This window comes from Myiozetetes cayanensis, unplaced genomic scaffold (assembly GCF_022539395.1).
Source record: "Myiozetetes cayanensis isolate MyiCay16 unplaced genomic scaffold, myiCay2020 scf5-8, whole genome shotgun sequence".
NCBI lineage: Eukaryota > Metazoa > Chordata > Aves > Passeriformes > Tyrannidae > Myiozetetes > Myiozetetes cayanensis.
Genome location: NW_026087742.1, coordinates 86,994,624 through 87,016,598, shown reverse-complemented (window position 1 = coordinate 87,016,598; position 21,975 = coordinate 86,994,624). Strand labels below are relative to the sequence as shown.

General features: G+C 42.1%; 1 protein-coding gene across 1 annotated transcript; it reads left to right on the top strand.

Annotated features, from left to right (window-relative positions):
* The first annotated feature begins 810 nt into the window (after positions 1–810).
* On the top strand, positions 811–20,662 carry CREG2 (cellular repressor of E1A stimulated genes 2). The gene is made up of 4 exons (XM_050332174.1): positions 811–1,440; positions 3,609–3,778; positions 15,502–15,615; positions 17,047–20,662. Exons 1-4 carry the CDS (start codon positions 811–813, stop codon positions 17,192–17,194), a joined length of 1,062 nt encoding a protein of 353 aa, XP_050188131.1. The 3' UTR covers positions 17,195–20,662.
* The last annotated feature ends 1,313 nt before the right edge of the window (positions 20,663–21,975 follow it).

The following is a 21,975-nucleotide window of genomic DNA, read 5'->3' as shown; positions in this document are numbered from 1 at the left end:
AGCTAAAATATAAGCTAAAAATACTCAATATTTTCCAGTCAACTTTAATTTATAAGAGTTTAGATTCTAGATAAGATATACAACATGTTCTCATGGTACAAGTAAGCAGAAGTTGTGTCAGTTCAACAGCAATCTCTTCTTCACAGCTGTGGAAAGATAAGATCTGTGAGATGTACCTGAGAACCTTCAGACAGGCAAAGGCTCCTGTGAGATTCATTGCTCCCTGTCTCCTATTGAGCCTGTGCTCCTTAAATAATTTGTAGGAACGCAATGAGAGTTTACAAGCATATGTTTCAAAGAATTACAAGTTTGCACTACCATATTGAAGGGGTCTACTGCCAAGAACAGAGAAGCAGCTGAATGAAAAAGTGCCTTTACTAAATCCGGCCACTAATATCAACTCAAATATACATCCAAATCTTTGCCTAATTAAAACCTCGCCTGGAAAACATATCATTTAATAGCAACTCCATGTACCTACGTACCAAAACGCATCTTGCAAACACCAAACTAGTGCTGCCTGCCATCTTGGACTTGGGGTCTTGCTGTTACTTAACCCCAAATGAAGCTTTCCCTGCAAAGGGAATATTGATATGAATATTCTCATTCTCTGTTTTCTGATAAACGGAGAGGTCGCACTGCCTTTGCCCAGACAGCTCCATCTGTCCATCCGGGTTTTGTGGTGCATGTAGAGAACTCATTTTCGTGAGATACCTGCTGGGCTGTGCACCTGACCCTGGGGCTCCAGCAGCGCCACAGGTGCCCCGCAAACGACAGGTAACCCCGCACGGAGGCCCCCGAGGGGCCCCCATGCTCCGCGGGCGGGTGTCCCACGGGGGTCCCGGGCAGGTGCGGGCAGCGGATCCCGCACCACACGGGGCTGGAGAGGGGACAGGACGGCGAGGTACGACGAACCACCCGACCGGCCGGGGGCTGCCGCGAACATCGGGCAGCGGGGAGGGGGCGGTGCGGGACGGGTGGCGGCCGCGGGAGGGCGCGGCGGGCGCGGCGCGGCGGGAGCTGCCGCAGAAGATGTCGGCGGGGCGGCGGTGGCCGCGGTGGCCGTGGTGGCTGCTGCCGGCGCTGCTGTGGGGCGGCGCGGCGGGGTACGTGGTGGTCAGCTCGGTGTCGTGGCCGCTGCCCGAGGCGGGGGCGGCGGCGGACGAGCTGCACAGCTCCTCCACCGAGGAGGCGCTGCCCGCGCTGCTGGAGGAGGCGGGCGGCCTCTGGAAGCAGAGCTACCCGGCCTCGGCGTACCGGGAGGATGCGGCGCTGGGCTCCGGGCCGGCGGCGAGGCGGCCGGGGCCGGGGGCCGCCCCCTCCAGGATGTTCTCCTACCGGCGGGAGGCCGGCGGGGCGGCGGGACGTGCCGGCACCGCCCGCCTCCTCGCCCGCCACAACAGCTGGGGCTTCGTGGCGACGCGGGCCGCCCGAGGAAAGGTACGGTGCCCACGGTGCCCACGGTGCCCACGCCACGCGGTTCCCGCCGGGCGAGCGCAGCCCCCGCGGCCGCGCTGTCCCGCCGCCCGCAGCGCCCGCGCCGCGGAGGGAACAGCGGAAAGTCTGTCTGGAAGAGAAATCGTGCTTGGAGCACAGCGAGGGAGGAGGCACGCTAAAAATTGCACCAGAGGGGCACCAAAAAAACAAAATCTCTAGGTCAGAAAGTAGAGCTGCAATGGTGGGTTTGGAGGGGGCCTGTTTCAGGAGAAGGAGGAAGAGGAGGAGGAGACCCTGCTGGGCTGCCACAAAATCTGTCCATCCGTCCAGCTTAAAGAACGATTTCTCTGTCAGGAGCATTAAACAAAATAGCTGGGCTGCACCGGAGAGTCGGGGTCATTAGCTTTAAAATATTTTCCTTTTAAAGTGAGAGGTTGGGATGAGACAGACACAGCATCCATTATCACTCAGACAAAAGGGAGGGGGGGAGAAATTAAAAAAAAAAAAAAAAGACATCCATAACTTTCTGTTGAAAGTACTGAGATATTAATTAATTTACAATTTAAAAAATAGACAAAGTTAGAAGCACATAAATCTTCAGAAGGCTTGGCAGAATTGGTGGCAGTTTATGTTATTCTGAAATACAAAGTAACAGGTTGAAAACAAGATACCAATAAATAAATATATACATGGTCACAAGAGACCTGTTATTCTACATCAGCTTGTTGGAAATCCTATTAAATAGTATCATCTTAACTCTTCTGGTTTATGCTCTTGCCAGAAACCCTCAGTGGAATTACAGACATAATGTAGTCTGCAGTTAGCTGCCTCTAGTTACAACACAGAAGTAATACAGAAAAATATAATTCATAATAAAATTTGAAATTCATGAGGTGGTGGTTGCTGCTCTGAATGCTAAGCTATGCTGCCTGTGATCCCAATTCTTTTTGAGAATCCAGTGTAACATTAACCTTGCATGACAGACTGAGCATTTTAAGCAATGGGAGTATGTCCTGCAATATTACTTACAGCTATTTTTTTTTCATTGTAACTCTTAATAATAAAGAAGTATCTTTAGCTTCTAAGTTATGTAGCATCATTAAAGCATTACTTCTAAGGAATGCCAACAAAGACCATTTATAAGAACTATAAGCATTAAAAGTTTAAAGGCATATAAAGATTAAAAATTAGAAAGCATGCAGTCCAGGTAACAACAATATCCAAGGTTTTCTTATTAACTATTAATTTTTAATTTGATTTTGCTGTAAAAGATTTACCACTTACACTGAATTAATATATTGACTGATAATTTTATTATTTAACATCTAATAGACCATGAGGAAAGAAGCATCTGAAGACATGAAAAAACCCACAATAACTCATTAAGTATCTGTCATTGCTATTTAGAATGGCATGTAAAGCAAAGTAGGACTATAAATCATTATAGAAAATATTAATGGGTGTCACTACAGGGCAAGGACATTTTTGCAGGTGTTACATCCACTGTGTGTACACAGGTCAGAGTATGGGAGAAAACTTTTTGAAAACTTGGCTCTTTGGCATCCGTCCTCTGCCATGGGAGGAGGTTTTACTCTGGCTTGCTTGGTGGCTGGGACCCCTCCAGACCTGATGTTCCTGCCCAGGAAGTTGAGCTGATGTCCAGTTTGACTTGAAACAATTCTCACTAAAATGTTTTTTTCTCTATCTTGACAAACCAATGCAATGACACTGTAAGTCAAAGCCAAAAGGGCAAGCAAAATTAGTGTAAAAAGCAGGCTGAATCAAGGCTAAATTAGACTCTGTATCCTTTGAGGAAAGGTATCAGCACTGGTTTAAAGTAAACATTTCTTGATGCTGATGGCATTGATTTTAATGCTCCTAAACATTTTTAATGTGGTAGTTTCTTTGAGGTCATGGAAGAGAAAATGTTCTCTATAGTGTCATGGACAGGACTGGAAAGAAAAAATAGAGGAGAGATCTGTTTTCATAGAAGCATGATAGAATTAATTTAGAGGAGATAGATTAATTTGGAAGTGCTGTCTCATGATGACAACAGAGAGTGGGAGTAATGGGGCTGGCTGTCCTCTTTGCTAGAGCCTTTGAGGGAATGCCCCCCATTGTAAACCCTCTGTGTGCAAAGATGTAACCAGTCACTTACTTGGATTTTGCAGATCCAAGGTATGCCCTATGGGAACTGTTTACTTCTCAGCGATGGTCCGGTCAATAACAGCACTGGAATCCCCTTCTTTTACGTGACACGGAAGGATAACACTGTGACAGATCTCCTGAAGAATCCCATGGCTTCTCTGACTCTACCAGAAACAGATGGAAATTTCTGCAGGTAAGTTTTATCTGCCTATAACCACCTTCAGTGAGAACAGAGACCTCAGAACAAAATGCTGGGTCCCGACCTTCACTGTCTTGCTTTTATTTTTGGCTCTCACCATCAGGTACATGCTCCTTCCTAGGTCTGTTGTGCAGTAAGTTGCCCTGATAAAGCATAGTAGAGAAAAGCAGAGGTGTCACTGAAGTATATTGTAGCATCAAGAGCTAGAGTGGTTTTCAGCTTGTACATTAACATACCTAAATTTTAATCTCTTCTTGGAGGTGCCTACATAAAATCTAGGTGTTCAAGATCCTATTCTAGTCTATAGTGATCTAGTCAATAAGATCCATGTAGTTTCAAAGGCTGTCCAATTCATGGTAAAGCAGGCACCATTGCTCTACTGATTGCCTTGATAGGGATCTAGCTTTCTGGGTTCTGTAAGGGGATCTCAGTCTATCCATTCAGAAGATACACACTCAGGACTGTGACAGTCTAATTTCCACCTTTTCAGAGGATGTGATTGAATATCTTTGCAAATTTTTTTTTATACTCTGTATATCATAAACAGTCATAAATGACCCTACAAACAAAGGAAGCCAGGTCTTAGGTTTATCAATCAATCTACATCCAGTCCCAGGTTCTTCTCTCCAGAGATAGCAAGGAATTGACTTCTTCCTAATCATATCAAAGAATCTTAGAATCACAGAATGATTTGTGTTAAAAGGGACCTTAAATGCCATCTAAGTCCAGCCCCTCTACCATGGGAAGGGACACCTTCCACTAGGTCAGGTTGCTCAAAACCCCATCCAGCCTGGCCTTGAACACTTCCAGGGATGGAGCATCCACAGCTTCTCTGTGCAACCTGTTCCAGTGTCCCACCACCTTCACAGTTAAGAATGTCTTTCTAACATCTAATCTAAACCTACATTTTTTCTGTTTAAAGCCATTCCTCCTTGTCCTATCAGTACACGCCCTCGTGAAAAGCCCCTCTCCAGCTCTCTTGTCAGCTCCTTTAGGAACTGGAAGTCTGCTGCAAGATGTCCCTGGAGCCTTCTCTTCTCCAGGCTGAACAACCCAAACTTTCTCAGCCTGTTTTCACTGGAGAGGTGCTCCAGCCCTATGATCATCTTCGTGGACTCCTCTGGACTCACTCCATGTCTTTTTATATGTATAATGAATGACTTCAGCTCACCAAAGCTTTACATGTGTGAAATGTATGTATGTAAACTCAAAGATGATTCAATTTTCCCCTCCATTCTTACCTCCTTGACAAAGACTTATTTCTACCATGTTTATTTACAGTCAAACGTGTGGCAAACTTGGCTGGGTCAACCTTGCGTGAAGTGTTATTTAGAAAGGCCTCTTTAAGTGACAAGATACATGACCCTGAAATTGTGTCAGACAGGACTCCGTTACCAAAGCATATCTTAACTGATGTTCCAAAGAGAGAGAGAGAATTGGAAAGTACAGGCTCCTTCAGAAAGAAATGGCACTAACAGTTTTTACTCCAACTTAAGGTCCTCTTTGGGGAAGAAGAGGTTTTATCTTAAGAACAGGTTTCCCCAACTGGGGGTTGCCTTGTGTATCACCCCAGTTCTCAAACCTACTAGCTGAGAACAGCACTGGGAAAAGCAGTGAATGGCAAATATAAAACATTGCTGTAACAGTTGTCTGTATTTGTCTCCAGAATATGCTGTTTTCTGAAGAGTTATATGGTGGAAGAATGAAATATTTCTTAGTCCTAAGCAGTACAGGTAATTTTAGGATGACATCCTATTCCCAAGGCGTAGAAATTATGGCTTCTTCTGACACTGTCCCATCACCACATTTCTTAAGGCAATTCAGCTTTGAATGCATGAGGAGGTCAACAGACTGGTGAAGTTAACGGTGGAATGGTTCTGCTTGTTCCTTAAATATCTCCTTTAATTATTTCATTAAATATTTTGGATTTATCATTAAAAAAATAAATACATCTGTTCTTTCATTACATGCTAATGGCATTTATCCTGCTTTCTAAGCTTTCTCATTCAGTCAACTAGCGAGCTGCATATCTAGACCAAGGGCTTAAAAAGGTATTTGAAGTCCTATGTCCTACTACCCAATGCCATATTTTCAGCAGTTCAAGACTCTCATCGATGATAAGTGGTCGTGCTGAGCACTTCTGAAAATTACACACCCATTTAGGCACTTAAGTGTGGCCTTTAATCCCTGACTTTAAACAGCCACACTTGAAAGTCTTTGTCTTTTATGGTTTAGCAATATCACTGCCCGATTTACCTGTTTGGGAAGTGCCAGTTCACCAACAAAAGAGAAAGCTGTATGATTTATAGAAATATGAAATCCATATACATCACAAACCTTTGAGAATATTTATTCAGTGTCTTTTTGTTAAGTGACTATTAATTTTCAAACCACTGCCCTTTTGTTCAGTATGCCAGATATTTGCTGCTGTTTGTTTTGCAGCCAGGGCAGCGTGGATTCTGTCACCTGGCTCTCTAGTCCCCTCTGCAGAATGAGTCTGTACTCTCTGGTGAGAAGAGCTCTCTGGGCACCACCAAGGAGCTAAATCTGGATTTCGAAGACAGCTTAGGCCAAACTAATTACCAGTCGCCCCATCCCTACCCTCTCTCCCTCCCTACCACCAGTGATGTGCCACCCTGCCCCCCAGCGGTTCTGGGCTTTGCCTCACCCTGAGTTGAAACATGAATCTGAAGAACATTAACCTGACAGCAAGAATAAGGTTTTCTGCCCATCCTTCTTCCTTTCCTCCTTTGGCCACTGCTGATCCTGGCCATGCAATCTCACCCCTTCCCTCCAGCTGGCCATATGGTGTGCCTATTTTAGCTCAGTAACCCAGCAGAAACGTCTTCTTTTTTTTTTCTTTTCTGGATGAGATTTCTCCTGGCTTAGTAACTTGAATCGGGTCCCCAAGAACCAGAGGAGAGCAAAGGAGAGGGGAAAGGAAAAAAGAAGGTGGAGGAAAATAGATATCCTCATTTTAATATGTAAACATACTCTAGATATTGAGCTTACTACTGAATTGAGTGCACAGATTCAGAGTTTGATCAGAACTCCTTCCATTATTTATTTTGTTCTTACAAAAACAAAACCAGTTTGTTTTTCATTATTTCTGGACTTCTCATCTGGAACAGATATTGTTTGGCATTAGTGCAAAGAACAAGCAATATGGCCGATGAAAAGTTGGGACATTTGTGATGTGCAGTTTGTGGTTTTGATGCAAAAATATGAGCAAGCTTTGAGGCTCTCTCACAGTCAGGAAGCATGTGGGCACTGGGATCTCAACTTTCTTCTCTTCCTTCCACCTATAACTAGAGTCAGAAATTAATTTATATTTTAAGCTATTGATCTGTGAGTGATTTTTACATTTTAAAGTAGCAACGTCTAAAATTCCAGCCCTGTACACCATCCTACTGTTACCCCACAGAAAAGGCTTCTGCCAGCAGCACAACAGTGAAGGAAACAACAAATGTATCTGGGTGCTGCTGCCAGTGTTTGGGGTGACCTGTCCCCAGCTTCAGGGTGCACTTGACCTGCTGAGATAGCCAGGCTGTGCCATGCAATCAGGCACACAGCATCCTTAGTCCACAGCTTTATCCAGTGGCTCAAGTTTTGTATAGCAAAAGTCTTCTTTACTCACACTATATGAGAGGCAAGATCTTTTACTCTGAGAGATCTCAGGTCAGTACTAGAATGGTATCTGTGAGGTTTTCTTTGCAAAGGAAAGTGTCATTCTTGTCAGATGTTCTCTTTGTCAAGTGCGTTATTTATTGTTTTGGTTTCAAAATAATTATGTAAAATATCTGAATGAATCATGTTATACGTGAGAAAGTTCATGTCCTTGTATGCCAGCAATGCATTTGTAGCTTGTTTTCATGTGGAACTTTATTAGAATTCCATTATTAATCCACTACGAGTTGCAAGAATGAAAATAAATGTGAAAGCTGATCGGTGCCTGTAGTCAATGCTTCTGGGAGTATTTGGCACTCTCCTGAAAAATGCTTCTGACCTATTGAACGCAAAAGAAATCTCTGGCCTTTAGAAAGAAAACATAGCTGACATTTCAATAGTCTTCTTCTATCTAATGAGTTTCAAGTGACTTGTGTACACCAATTTGATATTAAATTTATTTAGTAGCAAATTTCATTTGTTTTGTTTTAGAACAGACTCAAGTTCCAAACCTTGTCAATAAATATTTTCATTTTAAGGATGTGAGGAATACATACTGGCCTTTTTGGTGCTCCAGCCTTAATATTTAATCAGCTGAAGAGAAAATTTGAAAACCCTAAAGTAATAAGAGACATAATATTTAATAATGGAAGAAAGAGAGCTGTGATGCATCTGACTAGCACTAATTGCAAGGCATTTTAGTGTTGCAGCTACAGTCTGGATTCCTCATGTCTGACCTAGAGATTGCCATTTCCCAGAAGGAGACGGGCAGCCCCTCTCTGAGAAGACTCTCTGATGTCCAGGATAGAGACAGCATTTGTTAGCAACTACACAGCATCCTATCTGAAGGCTGATAAATGGATAATAGAGGCAAGAAAAATCAAATGGTTCAGGGATATAAATAGACTAAGCTGGTATGTCTATGCCACAGACAAGCTGAAAAGATTGAGTCCCATTCTTGCAGTTTTCAGTGGGAGCAAGACTGAGCCCGACATTAAAGAATAGAGCAGCTATTGTTCTGAACACATTTCCCAACACACAGGCTGCTCAGAGGATCCCTCTTTCCAAGAAGGCTTCTGAGTCTGCCTCATTACAGCTGCAGTCTGGAAAACAAGCAATTAATTTTAAACGTGTGCCGCTTCCTTGACATCAGGTTCAGCACATTCATAGGGACCCACTGCAGCTTTCTTAGAGAAGGAGCCATTACATGACTGCTGTGAAGTGGCACAAGAGAAAAGCAGTGAGCTTTGGGGTCAGTCCACCATTGGTTTTCTTTTGCTATTAGTTTGAAGGATGGTTTTTCAAATTCGGATTCCCCTCCTTATTTATGACCTCCATCAGGGTGACTCCATCAGGGCCTTTTTACCCCCCATGTTCATCTGGTGCTTGAGGTGCTTGAGATTAGCACAATCAGGCAGATGTGTTCAGTGGATAAAAGCTGGCTCCTAAACTCTGTGAGGTTTCCTAAACTCTGCATTGAAAATGCTGACAGGAGGTGCTGAGTGCTTCTGGATACCACCGGGCCATGAGCAGAGAAGAGGAATTTGGTGGGATAGCAGCATACACAAACATCTGACTTCAGTCTCTGGGCAATCCTGAGAGACAATAAGCCTGCCATGGGTTGCAGGCACAACCTTTGAGATGTGAGATGGCCACCCAACATATAACTACCCCTGGGTTTGTGGAGCCACTGCTTGTTAATGCATGGATTAATACAACGAATTTGGTACTGCACCTTCACACAAAGAGAAATGATGCACGCAGAAGACAAAGGCTGAATTCAGACATCCATCAGTTTTTGAGGTCCACCTCCTGATTCAATGGCACTGACACATTTCTAGTTCTGGTATTTATATTGGCCCTTTTTAGTCATATGCAAATAATTATGTCAGTAGCTGTTCCTGAAAAATCTGTATTTAAAAAAATCACAAAGATACCAAATTAGAAAGTCAAACATGAAACCTACTATCATCATGACCCAAGGCACACAATACAGCTCTAAATTACTATTTTTTCCTGTATTCTTAAATAACCAATTTCCTAAAATCCCTTTCTAGTGAAGTAGTATGTGTTCCTGACTGTTCACAAAAATAGTTGATGCTATGATTCTTTTTTTTCTCCGTGAATTGTCTATGGTTAAACTAAAGTTTCCTGTCTGAAACGTGGAGTTAAGCTGAAGAAATGAGCTGTTATTGTCAATGAAGACAGGCAAACAGACTGGCTTCACGTAACACTCAGTTAAAACATTCTGGGAAGGATTATCTTCTAGAAAGAGTGAAATTATTTAAAACATGAAAACAGATATACCATGAATACAGGCTCACTTAGATGTAGAATAGCCGCTGTCTCAGTACTCTTCAGCTCCCAAGCCTGACTTCAGATTCAGACCAGAAGACCTCTTCCAAAAGCAAAACTGTCCAGCTGTCTTTGCTAGTTCCCAAACATGGCTGATAAAGAAATTCCTGTCAAAATCAGAGCAGGGCAGAACTGCCCAGCCATATCCAGCTGAAGGCCAGCAACAGCTTTTCAGATTATGAAATTGCTTTCAGCAGAGATTTTGTTTGACGTTCATGCCACACAGATTAGCAGCACCAATACAGTCTTTCTGTCTCGGAGGCTCTGGCATGTAGTGAATGGTGAGCAGATTAATTGTATGAGGAGGATAACTTACTTTTCAAACTTAATCACATCTATTAATCAAAATTATATGCACTTTACAGTAACTCTCTAAGAACATAGCATTCCCTTCCTTCCTTTCTGTAGATTTTAGAGGACAAATACCTGTAATGCATTGTATATCCTAGAAAAGAACATGACTTTTTCATCTTGTGCCTAGTTTAGGGCTATGTGAAGAGGAGCCCTGTGCAGGGTGTGACAGGATGCCTACCTTGCATCCGTGGGAGGGGACAGGGATGAGCTGTGTCAGCATCCATCCCCACCTCCTACTTACATGGTTTTGCACCACTGTTGTCACTATAGGAGAGGTTAGGATGTGTGGAGGTAGTCATTGCCCTTGTGCCACACATGAGTTGTAAGCTTTAAAGTAGAAAAGAAATGTAGGAAAACTGTTCTCTGGGGCTTTCTTCTTGGCTCTCTGTCTCTTATTTTCTGCAACAGGAGAAAGCTCTTTCCGGACTTCCATTCTGCTTAAGAAGTAAAGGGATAATAGCAGTGCATTCTCACAGGGCAAGGAGAACTGTGTTCAAGAGATATGGGAAGGATTTGTGTATCGTGACAGGGAAGTGGAGGAGAATGATGTCAGCTGCTCTGTGGGAAAAGAAGGCTGGGAAAGAAGAAAAAGAGAGATATTCCTCTCCATAGACCCCTGCTTCTGCCCCCAGACCCTGGAACAGTACTGAACATTTCTGATACCAGTTCCTTCTTGGGGACACCTGGCATTCCTTCCCAAGTGACTCCCAAACTCTTTATTTTTCTTTTTCTGCTGATCTGTGGCAGATGTGTGTCACCTCACTAACGGATTGCAGAGACTGAGAATGAAGATAATACTCAGGGATACCTTTGGGCAGAAACCAGGAGACAGAGAGGAGTCAGTCAAAGCAGACATCACCACTGTGAAAGGGAGTCCTAACCAAGACCCAACATCATCACCTTATGTGCCAATATAACCAAAGCAGCTTGAACTATGGGTTCATCACATCTGAACTTGGATAGCTGTTGTATAATAATAATAATGGCCAGTCTTCGCGAGCGAAGATCCGGGGAAGGTCTTTCCACCTTTCAGCCTGCGCATTGGATTTTTTTTTAGGTGAGACACAGTGTGCGCGGAACTGAGCCCACCCTTTAATCCTAAGGTTCGTCTGCCGGGGCCAAGCGAGCTTGGACAGTGGCAGTGAGGTCCTTAGGACGTAGGTGGGTTGCCTTTAAGGGCTAACGAGCCCCACCTGCCCGGGAGTGGCCCTGACCGGGAATCGAACCCGGGTCTCCGCGGTGACAGCGCGGCGCCTTTACCACTGGACCACCAGGGGCTCCAGTTGTATAAGAACCTTCTAATTAAACAAGAGATGGAGAGTGTAATAAACAATTTAATGAGTAGGTGTCACTCTTTACTCTGAACCACTCTTGAACCGTGACCCAAAAAGCATGGAAGTGTTACGTAGTAAAATAAGTGGGACATGTTTGCTGGCAGTGCACTTCACAGCATTGCATCTCTATTGGGAAACATATTGCACCTGTATACAGACCTCTCAGTAAAGCTGGCTCCTTTGTTACTAAATGTGGCTCATGTTGTCATCTCACATGCTTAGAAGAGAACTGGCTGGACTGGGTCAAACTCTGCATACCTGGTTTTCTCACTATAAACAGAGAAACGGGAACAATGAATTCTTTTCACAAATCAGATGAATAATTAAGATGCTCCCTCTTAATGCACTGTCTTCTTATAAAATGCCTAAACTGAGTCTTTTTCCCTTTTAATCTGGCTTTCCTAATTTCCTGCAACAAAGTGTATGTATTCTATATAAGCATGGAAAAATATGTTCCTCTACTGCTTGGTCTCCTTCCAGTTACCTTCTTTCTCTTCCCTTCAGTTCATATTTTATCCTTTCCAGGGAGACAGAGAACCTGATTCTGGTAAAGACAGGCCCTGAGAAACCACCTTGGGTTTCCTCAACAGAGCAACAGTATCACCATCTCTGCCCCTGGCTCTGCCTCCCCCTCACCCCCAGCCACCAGCACATAAATGTTATTTAAAGCTGCTCCTCCGCACCTACTTGTTCTTGTGCCAGCAAAGATAAAAGGAACCCAAGGACCGAGAGCTGAATGTGCGTTTATACAGAAGGCAACAAGTGACTAGTGAATGCATGAATAGACCTCTACGGATACAAGGGAGGAATATTTTATGAAATATACCTATTTGTCCCTGGTATCCTTTTATTATCTTTAGTACAAATATGAGATATATTCCTTATTTATTACTAGGAAGCAAATCCTGCATTTACATTGGTTGTGCTGGTAACAGCACTGGAAATTCAAGACCTGCTCACAACATGTAGAAGTGGTAACTGTAAGTTTAGTGATTTTGGGTGGTTTAAGAAGTACGAAAGTAATCACACATCATTAGGGAAATACTATGCCAAAAAAAGATGCAGAAACAGATTTACTTCAGAATATGAAGGGTTCCTTTGAAAAAGAAAATACTAATGCTAATGTAAGGTTAGAATACAAGGTTCCTATTCTGAAACAGAAAACCTATGATAAGAGGCAGCCCTGAATGCAAAGCCAACAAAGTAATAATAGTGTGCTGAACTCAATTGTATCATTGTGCTGTTCAGTTCCTCCAAAATTTCACCTAACATAATCTCAACAAAGAACTTGTTTGCCTCATTTCCCAGAAAAACAAACTGACCCTCCAAAATATTATTCCAATGTGCAAAATTCAGTTTGAATAATTTTTACTGTCAATATAGTATTGTGTGTGTCAGTCAGTGTAGCACTCTGGCTCACAACCCTGTACAGAAAACTGTAAACAGAAGAAAAAGCCAGGGGTAAAAAAAACATAAATCAAACCATTTCAGGTATGGTTCCATAATGTGTGGGTTTCATTGTCAGCCAAATATGTGGAGAGCAGTTTCTTATGTAAATTGGGAAATAGTTACATCTGCCACTAGTCCTATCAGGCAAAACTTTCTCAGCATAGGCAGGCAGGGTTCACTGCTTAACCACAGCGATGTCAGGTCTATTGCCTACTCAAAATCAATGAGCACGCTTTCAGAAATAAGCAATGCACTTGCACAAACCCACCAAATAACTGTAATCTGAGAAGTTCAGACCAAAACCTCTCGCTGCTCCTGAATCACATCCAAAATGTATCACCTTGATCCAGTCTGTGAAATGCAGACATTCTTTAATAGCAATCCTTTCGAATTCCTCTCTGAAAGTAATAACTACATCTTACCCAGGAGCTATGCAAAGAAAGATACTTTGCAAATATTCCTGCTTTTCCTTGCTCTTCAGTTGTTCTATGATACTGTTAGGCTGTAGAGGAAAATGTATCATATTTGCAGACAAATAGTTATTTTTCCTAGTGAGAAGTCGCTTCCTTCATCAATATATATGTTAAATATATGTTGAATATATAAACATATGCAGAGTGTTTGGATACAGTATTAAGATTAAGCACAGAAGATAACAATAGATCAGGAGATTGCCTCAAATGGACTTTAAGACTGCATTATCCAGGGCCAGCAGTTCCAAGAGTATGAATCTGCACTGCCCTGGCTGCTGGACATACAGACCCTCAGCTGACACCCTGTGTATGTGGGTCTTGGCTCCTCTCTCTTCAGCTGTATTTGCCTATATTTGTTCGTGTTTTGGTGGGTGAGTCTCATTGGACCATGTGTGCTGCATGGCCACACGACACCCAAAGCCTACACAAAAAAAAATGCAAGGAGCTAGAGGTGTCCCTAGGGCATGGAGCTGTGTTCCTTAGGGACAGGGTGCTCTCAGGCCACTGAAAGCCAAATGTGAAATGACATCTTCAGCAGTCAGTGTGAGTTAGTGCTGAGGATCTACAGAGCGCTAAGATGATCACATAGACAACACTTTGTGTTCCAGACACACACTGATAGAAATGAACCCAGTGCCAGGGTAGAGAATGAAGGTTTTCGGACACTCAGAACACCGCTCATGTATTATTTCATAATAATTTAAAAAAATTTTACTAGAGAAAACTAGACCATTATACATTGATGTGAACAGAAAGTTTGAGCTTGACCTTTGGCCACTGCCCTTCCTCCCACACAGTAAACCTGTGAGAGGAAAAAGAGTACAAGTAGAGTTTGTCTGGAGGTTGTTAAGCTCAACACTCCCTTCAGACAACTGCTGCTCTAGACTGAACAGGATGCTGAAAAAAACATCCCAGAGATTATGTGACAGCAAATGGCTCTTTGGAGGCCGGACTACAGGTGGTGCCGAGTGCTCACTGGGCACAGCCAGGTATCAAGCAGCCTCTTACTCTTCCTTGTGCATCTCCATTCAGGGCCCTCTCTAGAAAAGCAGATACTTTATCCAGTGAGCTGCACAGTGTTTCCTAACCATCTGTGGAGAATCTGCAGGTGTTAAATTAGCTGCAGGAGGATGTCCATATGTTTCCTGCATGCACTAGACACACATTGAGAATTATAACCAAAAATGAAGCCATTGCAGATTGTACACAGTTAAGACTAAAGGGCTCAAGCCAAGATCTTTAAGTAAAATTGCACACAGATGAGATGCAATTTACTGTGATTTGCTGCTTCTGACTAAACAAAGAGAAGAAACACATCCTTCATTTCCTAATGCAGTTTTTTGGGCTTATATGGGAGATGGTTCCCTGAGATGCTGAGTGGTCCCAAACTGCTGGCAATGGGACTTTGGGCTGCTCAGCACTCACCTAGGATCAAGCCTTTGCAGTCATTGCATACAACATATTTTTGCAATTGGTCAATTTACTTATGATTTATATGCTTGTATTGTATATGTCAGAGTCAGCAATTACCCTGCAGCTACTCATGGGAGTTATTTATTATTATGGTTTACAAAGAGCAAAAAAGCAACAGGTACCTTCTCTGTCTTGATCTGAAGGCAATTGGAGAATTTAACAGATCTTGTCTATTTGGTGTAAAGCAGTTGAAAAATGGATAAAAAATGAAAAAGGATTGAGTTTCTAGGATAAGCACATACAAATACCTGTACTCATACTTTTTTCTGTAGGCATAGGCACAGAGTAACCATCTCACAGTTCTCAGAATCCTGAATACAGGTCTGTACATTTGTCTGGGAAAACTGCCATTTTCGTACTTTTTACAAGCCAACATGTATTAATCCAGGTTTTGTGATCATAAATTAAGATTAAGCAAATATCTACACAGATCTATGTGTCAGGCAACTATTCCTTCAAGATCTCCCCCCTCCACCAAATGGTAGAGCTGTGTGTAGAAAAGACCTGCAAGGCTTAACAGAGCTTTCTATATGTGAGCAGGAGTTCACATTTCTCCAAAACCGTTAAGAAAGAAATCAAGCTATTACTCATAAGCATTTTTCTCTGTGCACAGAAAAAATGTAATTGATCCAGAGGATCCGAGGTGCGCCAGGCTGACTCTCATGGGACAGATGGTTATGGTGCCTCCGGAGGAAGTGGAATTTGCCAAGCAAGCAGTGTTTTCCAGGTCTGTATCTAACAGGCACACAGTAGAATGCAACCCACAGGTTTGAGACAAATATACAAATGTGGTGCAGAAAACCTGAGAAGTAACAAGCCTGATCTTTGGGCCCACAAAGCATGTTGGCTCCTGTGTGGTTTGGAATAACAGACCTCCTTTTAACTCTTGAGGAAACAAAACATGGAAATGCAATTAGTTAGTGTTGGACTCTCATATGGCGTGTAGTTTATAATCTGGGGATTATGAAAATATTTCACCTGGTTGCAAGGAGACATTCCATAAATCCAGGGTGTATTTGTTACCTTCAATGATTCTACCCCACTTTAGGACAGGTAGTGCTCTTCAGCTGCGGCGTCCTACTCAGGGATAGAGCAGAGCTCTGCTGCCTTTGGGCTTACAAATATTTTCACGGTGGAGCTTATGAGTTTTATTGCTTCTTCTGACATACCAGCTGTTTCAAAGCCACAGTACTTACAGAACAGTCTCCTTTGAAAGATGCAAGCACAACCAGAGGTGTACACACACCAAGAGGGTGGGCTCCCATGCCCTCCAGGGGGTCTTCAGAATTACAGGCATGAAAAGCTTGAACCTTAGATAGGGCACTCACCTCCCACACAGGCTGCCAGAGGTAGTCCTCCAGGCGCACCTTGCCTGGTCAATCAAATACTGCTGGGAAGCTGGGATGAGTTGGGATCCAAAACAGCCCAGAGGCAATAATCTGTCTCTGACCTATGGGAAGGGGTTAGGGTGGAACTCTGTCAGTGGGTGCCATCAGTAGCAAAATGAGGCCACAGACAGGCGGGGCCATCTTGGCACAGGAGCCTTTTCTTACAAACTTTGTAGAAATTAGATTTCTGTGTGTGCTACAGGCCACCAGCACCTCCACAGAGAATGCTCCACTGTCAGGGTGCAAAAGCCAGAACAACACAGTGAGGGCTGCTGGGCACACCCTATCCAGTGCCAGCATCATCTGGAGCCACTTCCCAATGCCACAGTCATAGGTGCTCCAAGGGACTGTAGGAGCTGACAGAGAGTCCTCTACCTGCTACCCAGTTTTATTAGCTCCCACCACACCACAACTGCTGCCAAAGGTGTAGTATTTTCAGAACACTGTTTCCTTTGAACAGGTACAAGCACAAGCCTGACACACATTCAGAGAGTCTCCCCTAACTGTTTTTCGCTTAGAGACCAAACAACATCTGCCTTTAGACATGGGGAAGGTGGTGTTTGCTGGCTGCCTGTGTTGCAGTTCTCCCCAGACTGGGGTGTGGAAGATCATAAACCTTACAGCAAGGAAGTGCCAAAAAGATGAATAGTGGTGGTTCTCGGATCTCAGGTTTCACTCTGGCTGAGCACACTAGGCTGAATTAAAAAGGAGACTATGCATATGCTTTGGCACATCTTTTAATTTTTTTCCCCTTTTGTTTGTCTTTCCAGGCACCCAGTGGTAAGAAAGTGGCCTCGTAGCTATGAGTGGTTCTTCATGAAAATGAACATTGAGCACATCTGGCTTCAAAGCTGGTATGGAGAAGGTTCTGCCATTCCAGTAGAAGAGTATTTCAAAGCGGTTCCAAGTAAAGGGTGATTGAATGTGCTTTGAGATAGAAATCTCCTAAGTTTCCTTTCCAGACACTTTTAAAATTTCATGCTGGATGATTACTTTACAGTGATATTTCTTTTCTTTTCTCAAAAGGCTTCAAAATAGCCCTGTCTGACATAGAGCAGAGTGAAAATAAATCAACACAGACTTTCAAATTATAAAGGAGTGGTGGATACTAGCCCTACCCTGCAATGTACAAACTTGTCATTTCAAGCAGGCAATGCGTCATCTTAAATGCTGTTTAAAAATGCTTTGTATCTGTTTGTTTTGACTTCTATTGCTGTGCACCCACAGGGAAACTACAGTATGTGCTAAATATAATATTCTGATTTGCAGAAAAAGCAAATTGCCTACTCAGAACCCTCTATGCATTGTGGAGATATTACTGCTGCTTGGTCTCCTTTGATTTGTAAGTACTCTAAGAGAAATTTAATAGCTGCAAATTTAGGTATTTAAGTTTTTAAAAAATGTTATGCTATAGCTATCCTCTTTGGTTAACTTGTATTTTCTACATGCGCTTTTCCCTAATTAGATAATTTGATATTTCTCTTGGAAATTGAGTAGAACTTCTCCATTTTAGTAGAAAAAATGCAAGCAGTTCAAAGAACAGAGCTCCAACATAACTTGTCTCTCACTGACACAAAGCTGGTTAAACACATTAAGGGCCAAATCAAATTGGCCCCACAAGGATTATCTCAATACAAGTATAAACATTGTCATAAGAAGAATTTAAGTAAATGTTCCCAGCTAGCCTGTTCCTGTTGAGACAGGAAAAGTATTTTTAATAGCCTGTAGTCCCAATTTTTTTTGCCTCCCTTCTCCAGCTACTGCTTTATTTTTAACTCGTTTGTGCAACTGATTTTCTGTAAACCCTCACTAACTCACTGAGGGGTGGAGCAGTCCCTTAACTCTGTTTCCTCACCAAGATTTAAAGGGCTTGTTCATGCATTTATTTTTTTAAAAAATTTATTTTTTTAAAAAGATGTTAGGTATTTCAGGCCACAAAAAACTCATTTTCCTAGTGTGGAAAGTGCAAACTTTGTTGCAAACACATTATTAATAGGCATCTCATGTGATAATACCGAAAGAGTTAAAAGGTATTTTAATCACCTTCAGCCCTTTCTCTAGATGTCCTCCTGGAAAATTTATTCTGCAGTTCCTAAGGGTATCATAGAAAGTTCCCATGGCTAACCAGCCAAGTCACTACACAGTTTGAAAATTATACAACCGTTCTCTCTGTTACATATGAGAAAGAAATACATTGAGATGGGGTATCTGTGCATGTGGGGAAGGTCCATCGGCATCCCTGGGAGTGCAGCTGAGCTCTGGACATCAGCCCACACCACGTCTGGGCTGGGGAGGAACCTGGGTGCCTGGGCGAGTGGCCCAAGCTTGTTCAGGTTAATCCCTGGGCAGAGCTCAGAGGCAGCTGTGTGAGCCACGATCAGCTGGAAGCCAATTAAGTGTAGCTGAGTTTATTTTGGTTCAGGCATAGAGAGAGGGAGTCATTCCCAGAGCAGTGCTGGGCACCATGCTCGGTTAACTACCAGGGGCCACTTAGCCCTTGGGTAAGTTCAGGGCTTCGTACATCACTATCATTCCTGATATTCTGTAAGAATCAAATGCAAAGGAGAGGGGGAAATGTTGTTTAGATACTCACTAAGCCTTTTCCTTGTCTTACTGCCAGAGACTGTTGGCAGTGCAGATCTTTCGCAGAGGTAATTACACAGAAGGAGGAAGCATCCTGCCTCAATCTATTTCCTTCTTTTTTTTTCTTGGCAGATGAGTAGCATTTTCCCATTTGAGTTTGCCCCTGAATCTTGCAGTGTATAGTACTGAAGCAAAATGGCCCATCCTATACAGATGTATAGAATACCATCAAGTGAAATCCTCCTTGATTCATATAATTTTGCCATGGAGATCTTTGTCCACTAGGGATTTGATAACTTTGCCCATTAGGATTAATAGGACTTTTAAATCTGAGTTCAACAGGAAGAACACTAAACCCTGTAAGGGAATTTCTGCAGGTGTAACATTTCTGTAAAACTATAATTACATGTTTTATTCTCCCAGTTCACTACTGTTTCCAGAGCCTGAAATGCCCATTCTGACCCCCACCCCTAAACACACACACACAAATCCAGAGTAAAAAGGTTATGTTTAAAAAAGTTGAAGAGAGGAAGAATTTTATAAATGCTGCTGTTACTATACTCACAGTTTCACTTACGTCCCCTGGCAACAGCGACATAGTCTTGTATCGTATTCATTAACGTATTAACTTGCTTTGAAGCAGGAAGGGATTGTGTCAATGTCCAATAGAGCTTTAATGGTTTAAGAAGTTAGTGTGTACTGAAAAAGTTTGAATTTACAACAGCCTGCTTGCTATAGGCTGTCTCCCTGGACACATAGATTAATTGGAGTAACTTCTGTATTGTAAAGTGACACATTCATCAAGAAGTGTTTCTATACCTGCCATGAGGCTCTTGAGAGAAGCCCAAAACATGAAATGCTGATGGCATATAAAGTGACAAAAGGAGCTCCATGAAGAAATTCTGTCTTAAATCACCTGTTCTCATTTCATGCTTCCTTCACCCGAGGAATAACTACCATAGAAGTCCTACCATGAAAGTCTGTAGAAATTTATCAAAAATATGACCTGCAGATTTTTAATGGAATTTTCCAGACCAAAACAAGGGGAGGTGATAGAAGTTTGCTTAATTGGGATTTACAGTATTATTTATATGCCAGTTCCAGTTTTTCTTTTAACTGACAAATGTCTCAAGTGATATTGGTCATCACATGGTAAGTGTTACTTGTGAAAGCTTTTAACCCAAAGAACGTTACTTGAAATATAATAACAAAATCATAGTTCCTTAAGACTGTGGAGTCTGATCTTGCTTCAGATCAAGTGAAAAATAAAAACAGCATTTATTAGTTGTGCTTTGATTATTAGATCAAACAAGCATTTTATAAAAGGTCTTGATAAGCTCTTATGAATTCATTAAGCATTTCAATTAGCTGATGTGTAATTTCCATGTGTTCTCTATTTTAGTTATTTCTGTAGCTTCCCCAAAAAATCTTGTTGTGCAACATGTTTAAAACTCTAACTGTGGTTTTGCAATATTTAAGTATTGTATTTAGTCATTTCTGTATACTTGCTGAAAAGAGGAAAACAAAGTTGAAAAGTTGAATTCTCACTTTTTGCTAATTTGTGCAAAAGTAATGCATGTACAGCATTTAAGTACAGCTAGTTTGAACTGCTGTTCTTATTTAACCAAAGAATGCTCTGTTTCTGATGGAATTTTCATAACTTCAGTGGATGAAATGCAACTTGTCTCATTTCTGGATGTGTATGGTCATTTGCAATGTATTTTGATTTCTAAAAATATTGAAAGTTGTTAACAAAATGCCCATGGAGAAAAAATACAAATAAACCAAACTTAAAAGTGGAAACTGTATTAGAATCTTTTTCAGTACATCATTAGCCACAGTAACTGACCTTTTGCTAACAGCCATTATAATTTCTGTCTGATCTGAACATCTACTTTTTTTTCCCCCGAGTTTTCCTGAACCAAGCTAATTTCTCTCAAAATATTTATGGGAACTGAGGCTCAGATCTGCATTTTCTCTAGTGAGAAAAGCCTAGCCAAGCACCTTTTATCATTTCTTCATCATCTCTTTACCGTGAGCTTTCACTGTGACAGTTAAATGACACCTTTGAAGTTTACTTTTGTGCATGTAGGCACTGAGCACTCACCTCTCGGGTGTGCATTAATGGTGTTTTGGAAGTTTCCTCAGTGCTATTTCTTCCCTTGCCAGCATTGCTCTTACAGGTTCTTGTTACAGCTTGTTCTCTGCTGTCCAGTTTCCTCTGCCCATGTTTTCTCAAGCCAAGGATGACAATTTACCTTTTCATCTTGCTTTTTGGTGCCATCTCCTTCCAACAAAATTCAAGCTCTCGTACTAAAATTCCCATTTAATATCCGATACAGGTTATAGAACAGAATAGAATAGAAGAGCAGCCTTTGTTAGAACAGAAAAACAGCCAGTGTTACCTATTTACACCTTAAGTCTTTCTTTTGCCTCTGGTTGAACTGCATTCACTATGAGAACCATGACAACAGTTCCCTAACCTGTACAAATCACGGTCAACATCAGCTTCCTATTCCAGCAACTCATATTTTTAAAAGATCATTTCCTGCATTGTTCTTTTCCTTTTTAATTACTCTTTTTATTTTTGTCCCATTTCCAGACTGAAGTCTGTTCTGATTATACCAAGTGTCTTTCACTTACTACGAAAAAAAAAAAAAATCTAATTTGAACATTTTTGGAATCACTGAAGTACTGTTACTTTTTCTTTTTTTAATCGGCTTTTTGCAAAATGCTGAATTTGTGCTTCTTCCAAATTGCCTGTTACTTGTAATGCTTCAATACAGCTCACCTTTTACTTGCCTCTTCTCTGCTACCACCTCCACACACCCTCTCCCATGTAATATTCTGTTAGATGCTCCTCAGTTTCCTTATCTCTTTCCTTTATTTTTTTCATTAACTTCAGTTTTACTGTGTTCTTCCTTCAACTTCCAACTTCTCCACAGCTCCTTCCACATTACTGTGTCTGCTCAGCCTTGTCTGTCTTCTTGATTTTGCCACTTTAAACCTGTTTTCACAATGTTCAATGCCTTTGGAGAGAGTCCAAGTGTTATTTTGGTAGCATGCTACAGAGTTGCTTTAAGGAATGCATTGGGTTTGAAAGTGTTTGTTTGTTT

Bases quoted from the DNA above. Each gene is read 5' to 3' on its own strand.
- CREG2 (XM_050332174.1), top strand. From the start codon at position 811: ATGCTCCGCGGGCGGGTGTCCCACGGGGGTCCCGGGCAGGTGCGGGCA. The intron at 1,441-3,608 runs GTACGGTGCCCA...TGGATTTTGCAG, and splicing joins CGCGGGCCGCCCGAGGAAAG to ATCCAAGGTATGCCCTATGG. The intron at 15,616-17,046 runs GTCTGTATCTAA...TTGTCTTTCCAG, and splicing joins AAGCAAGCAGTGTTTTCCAG to GCACCCAGTGGTAAGAAAGT.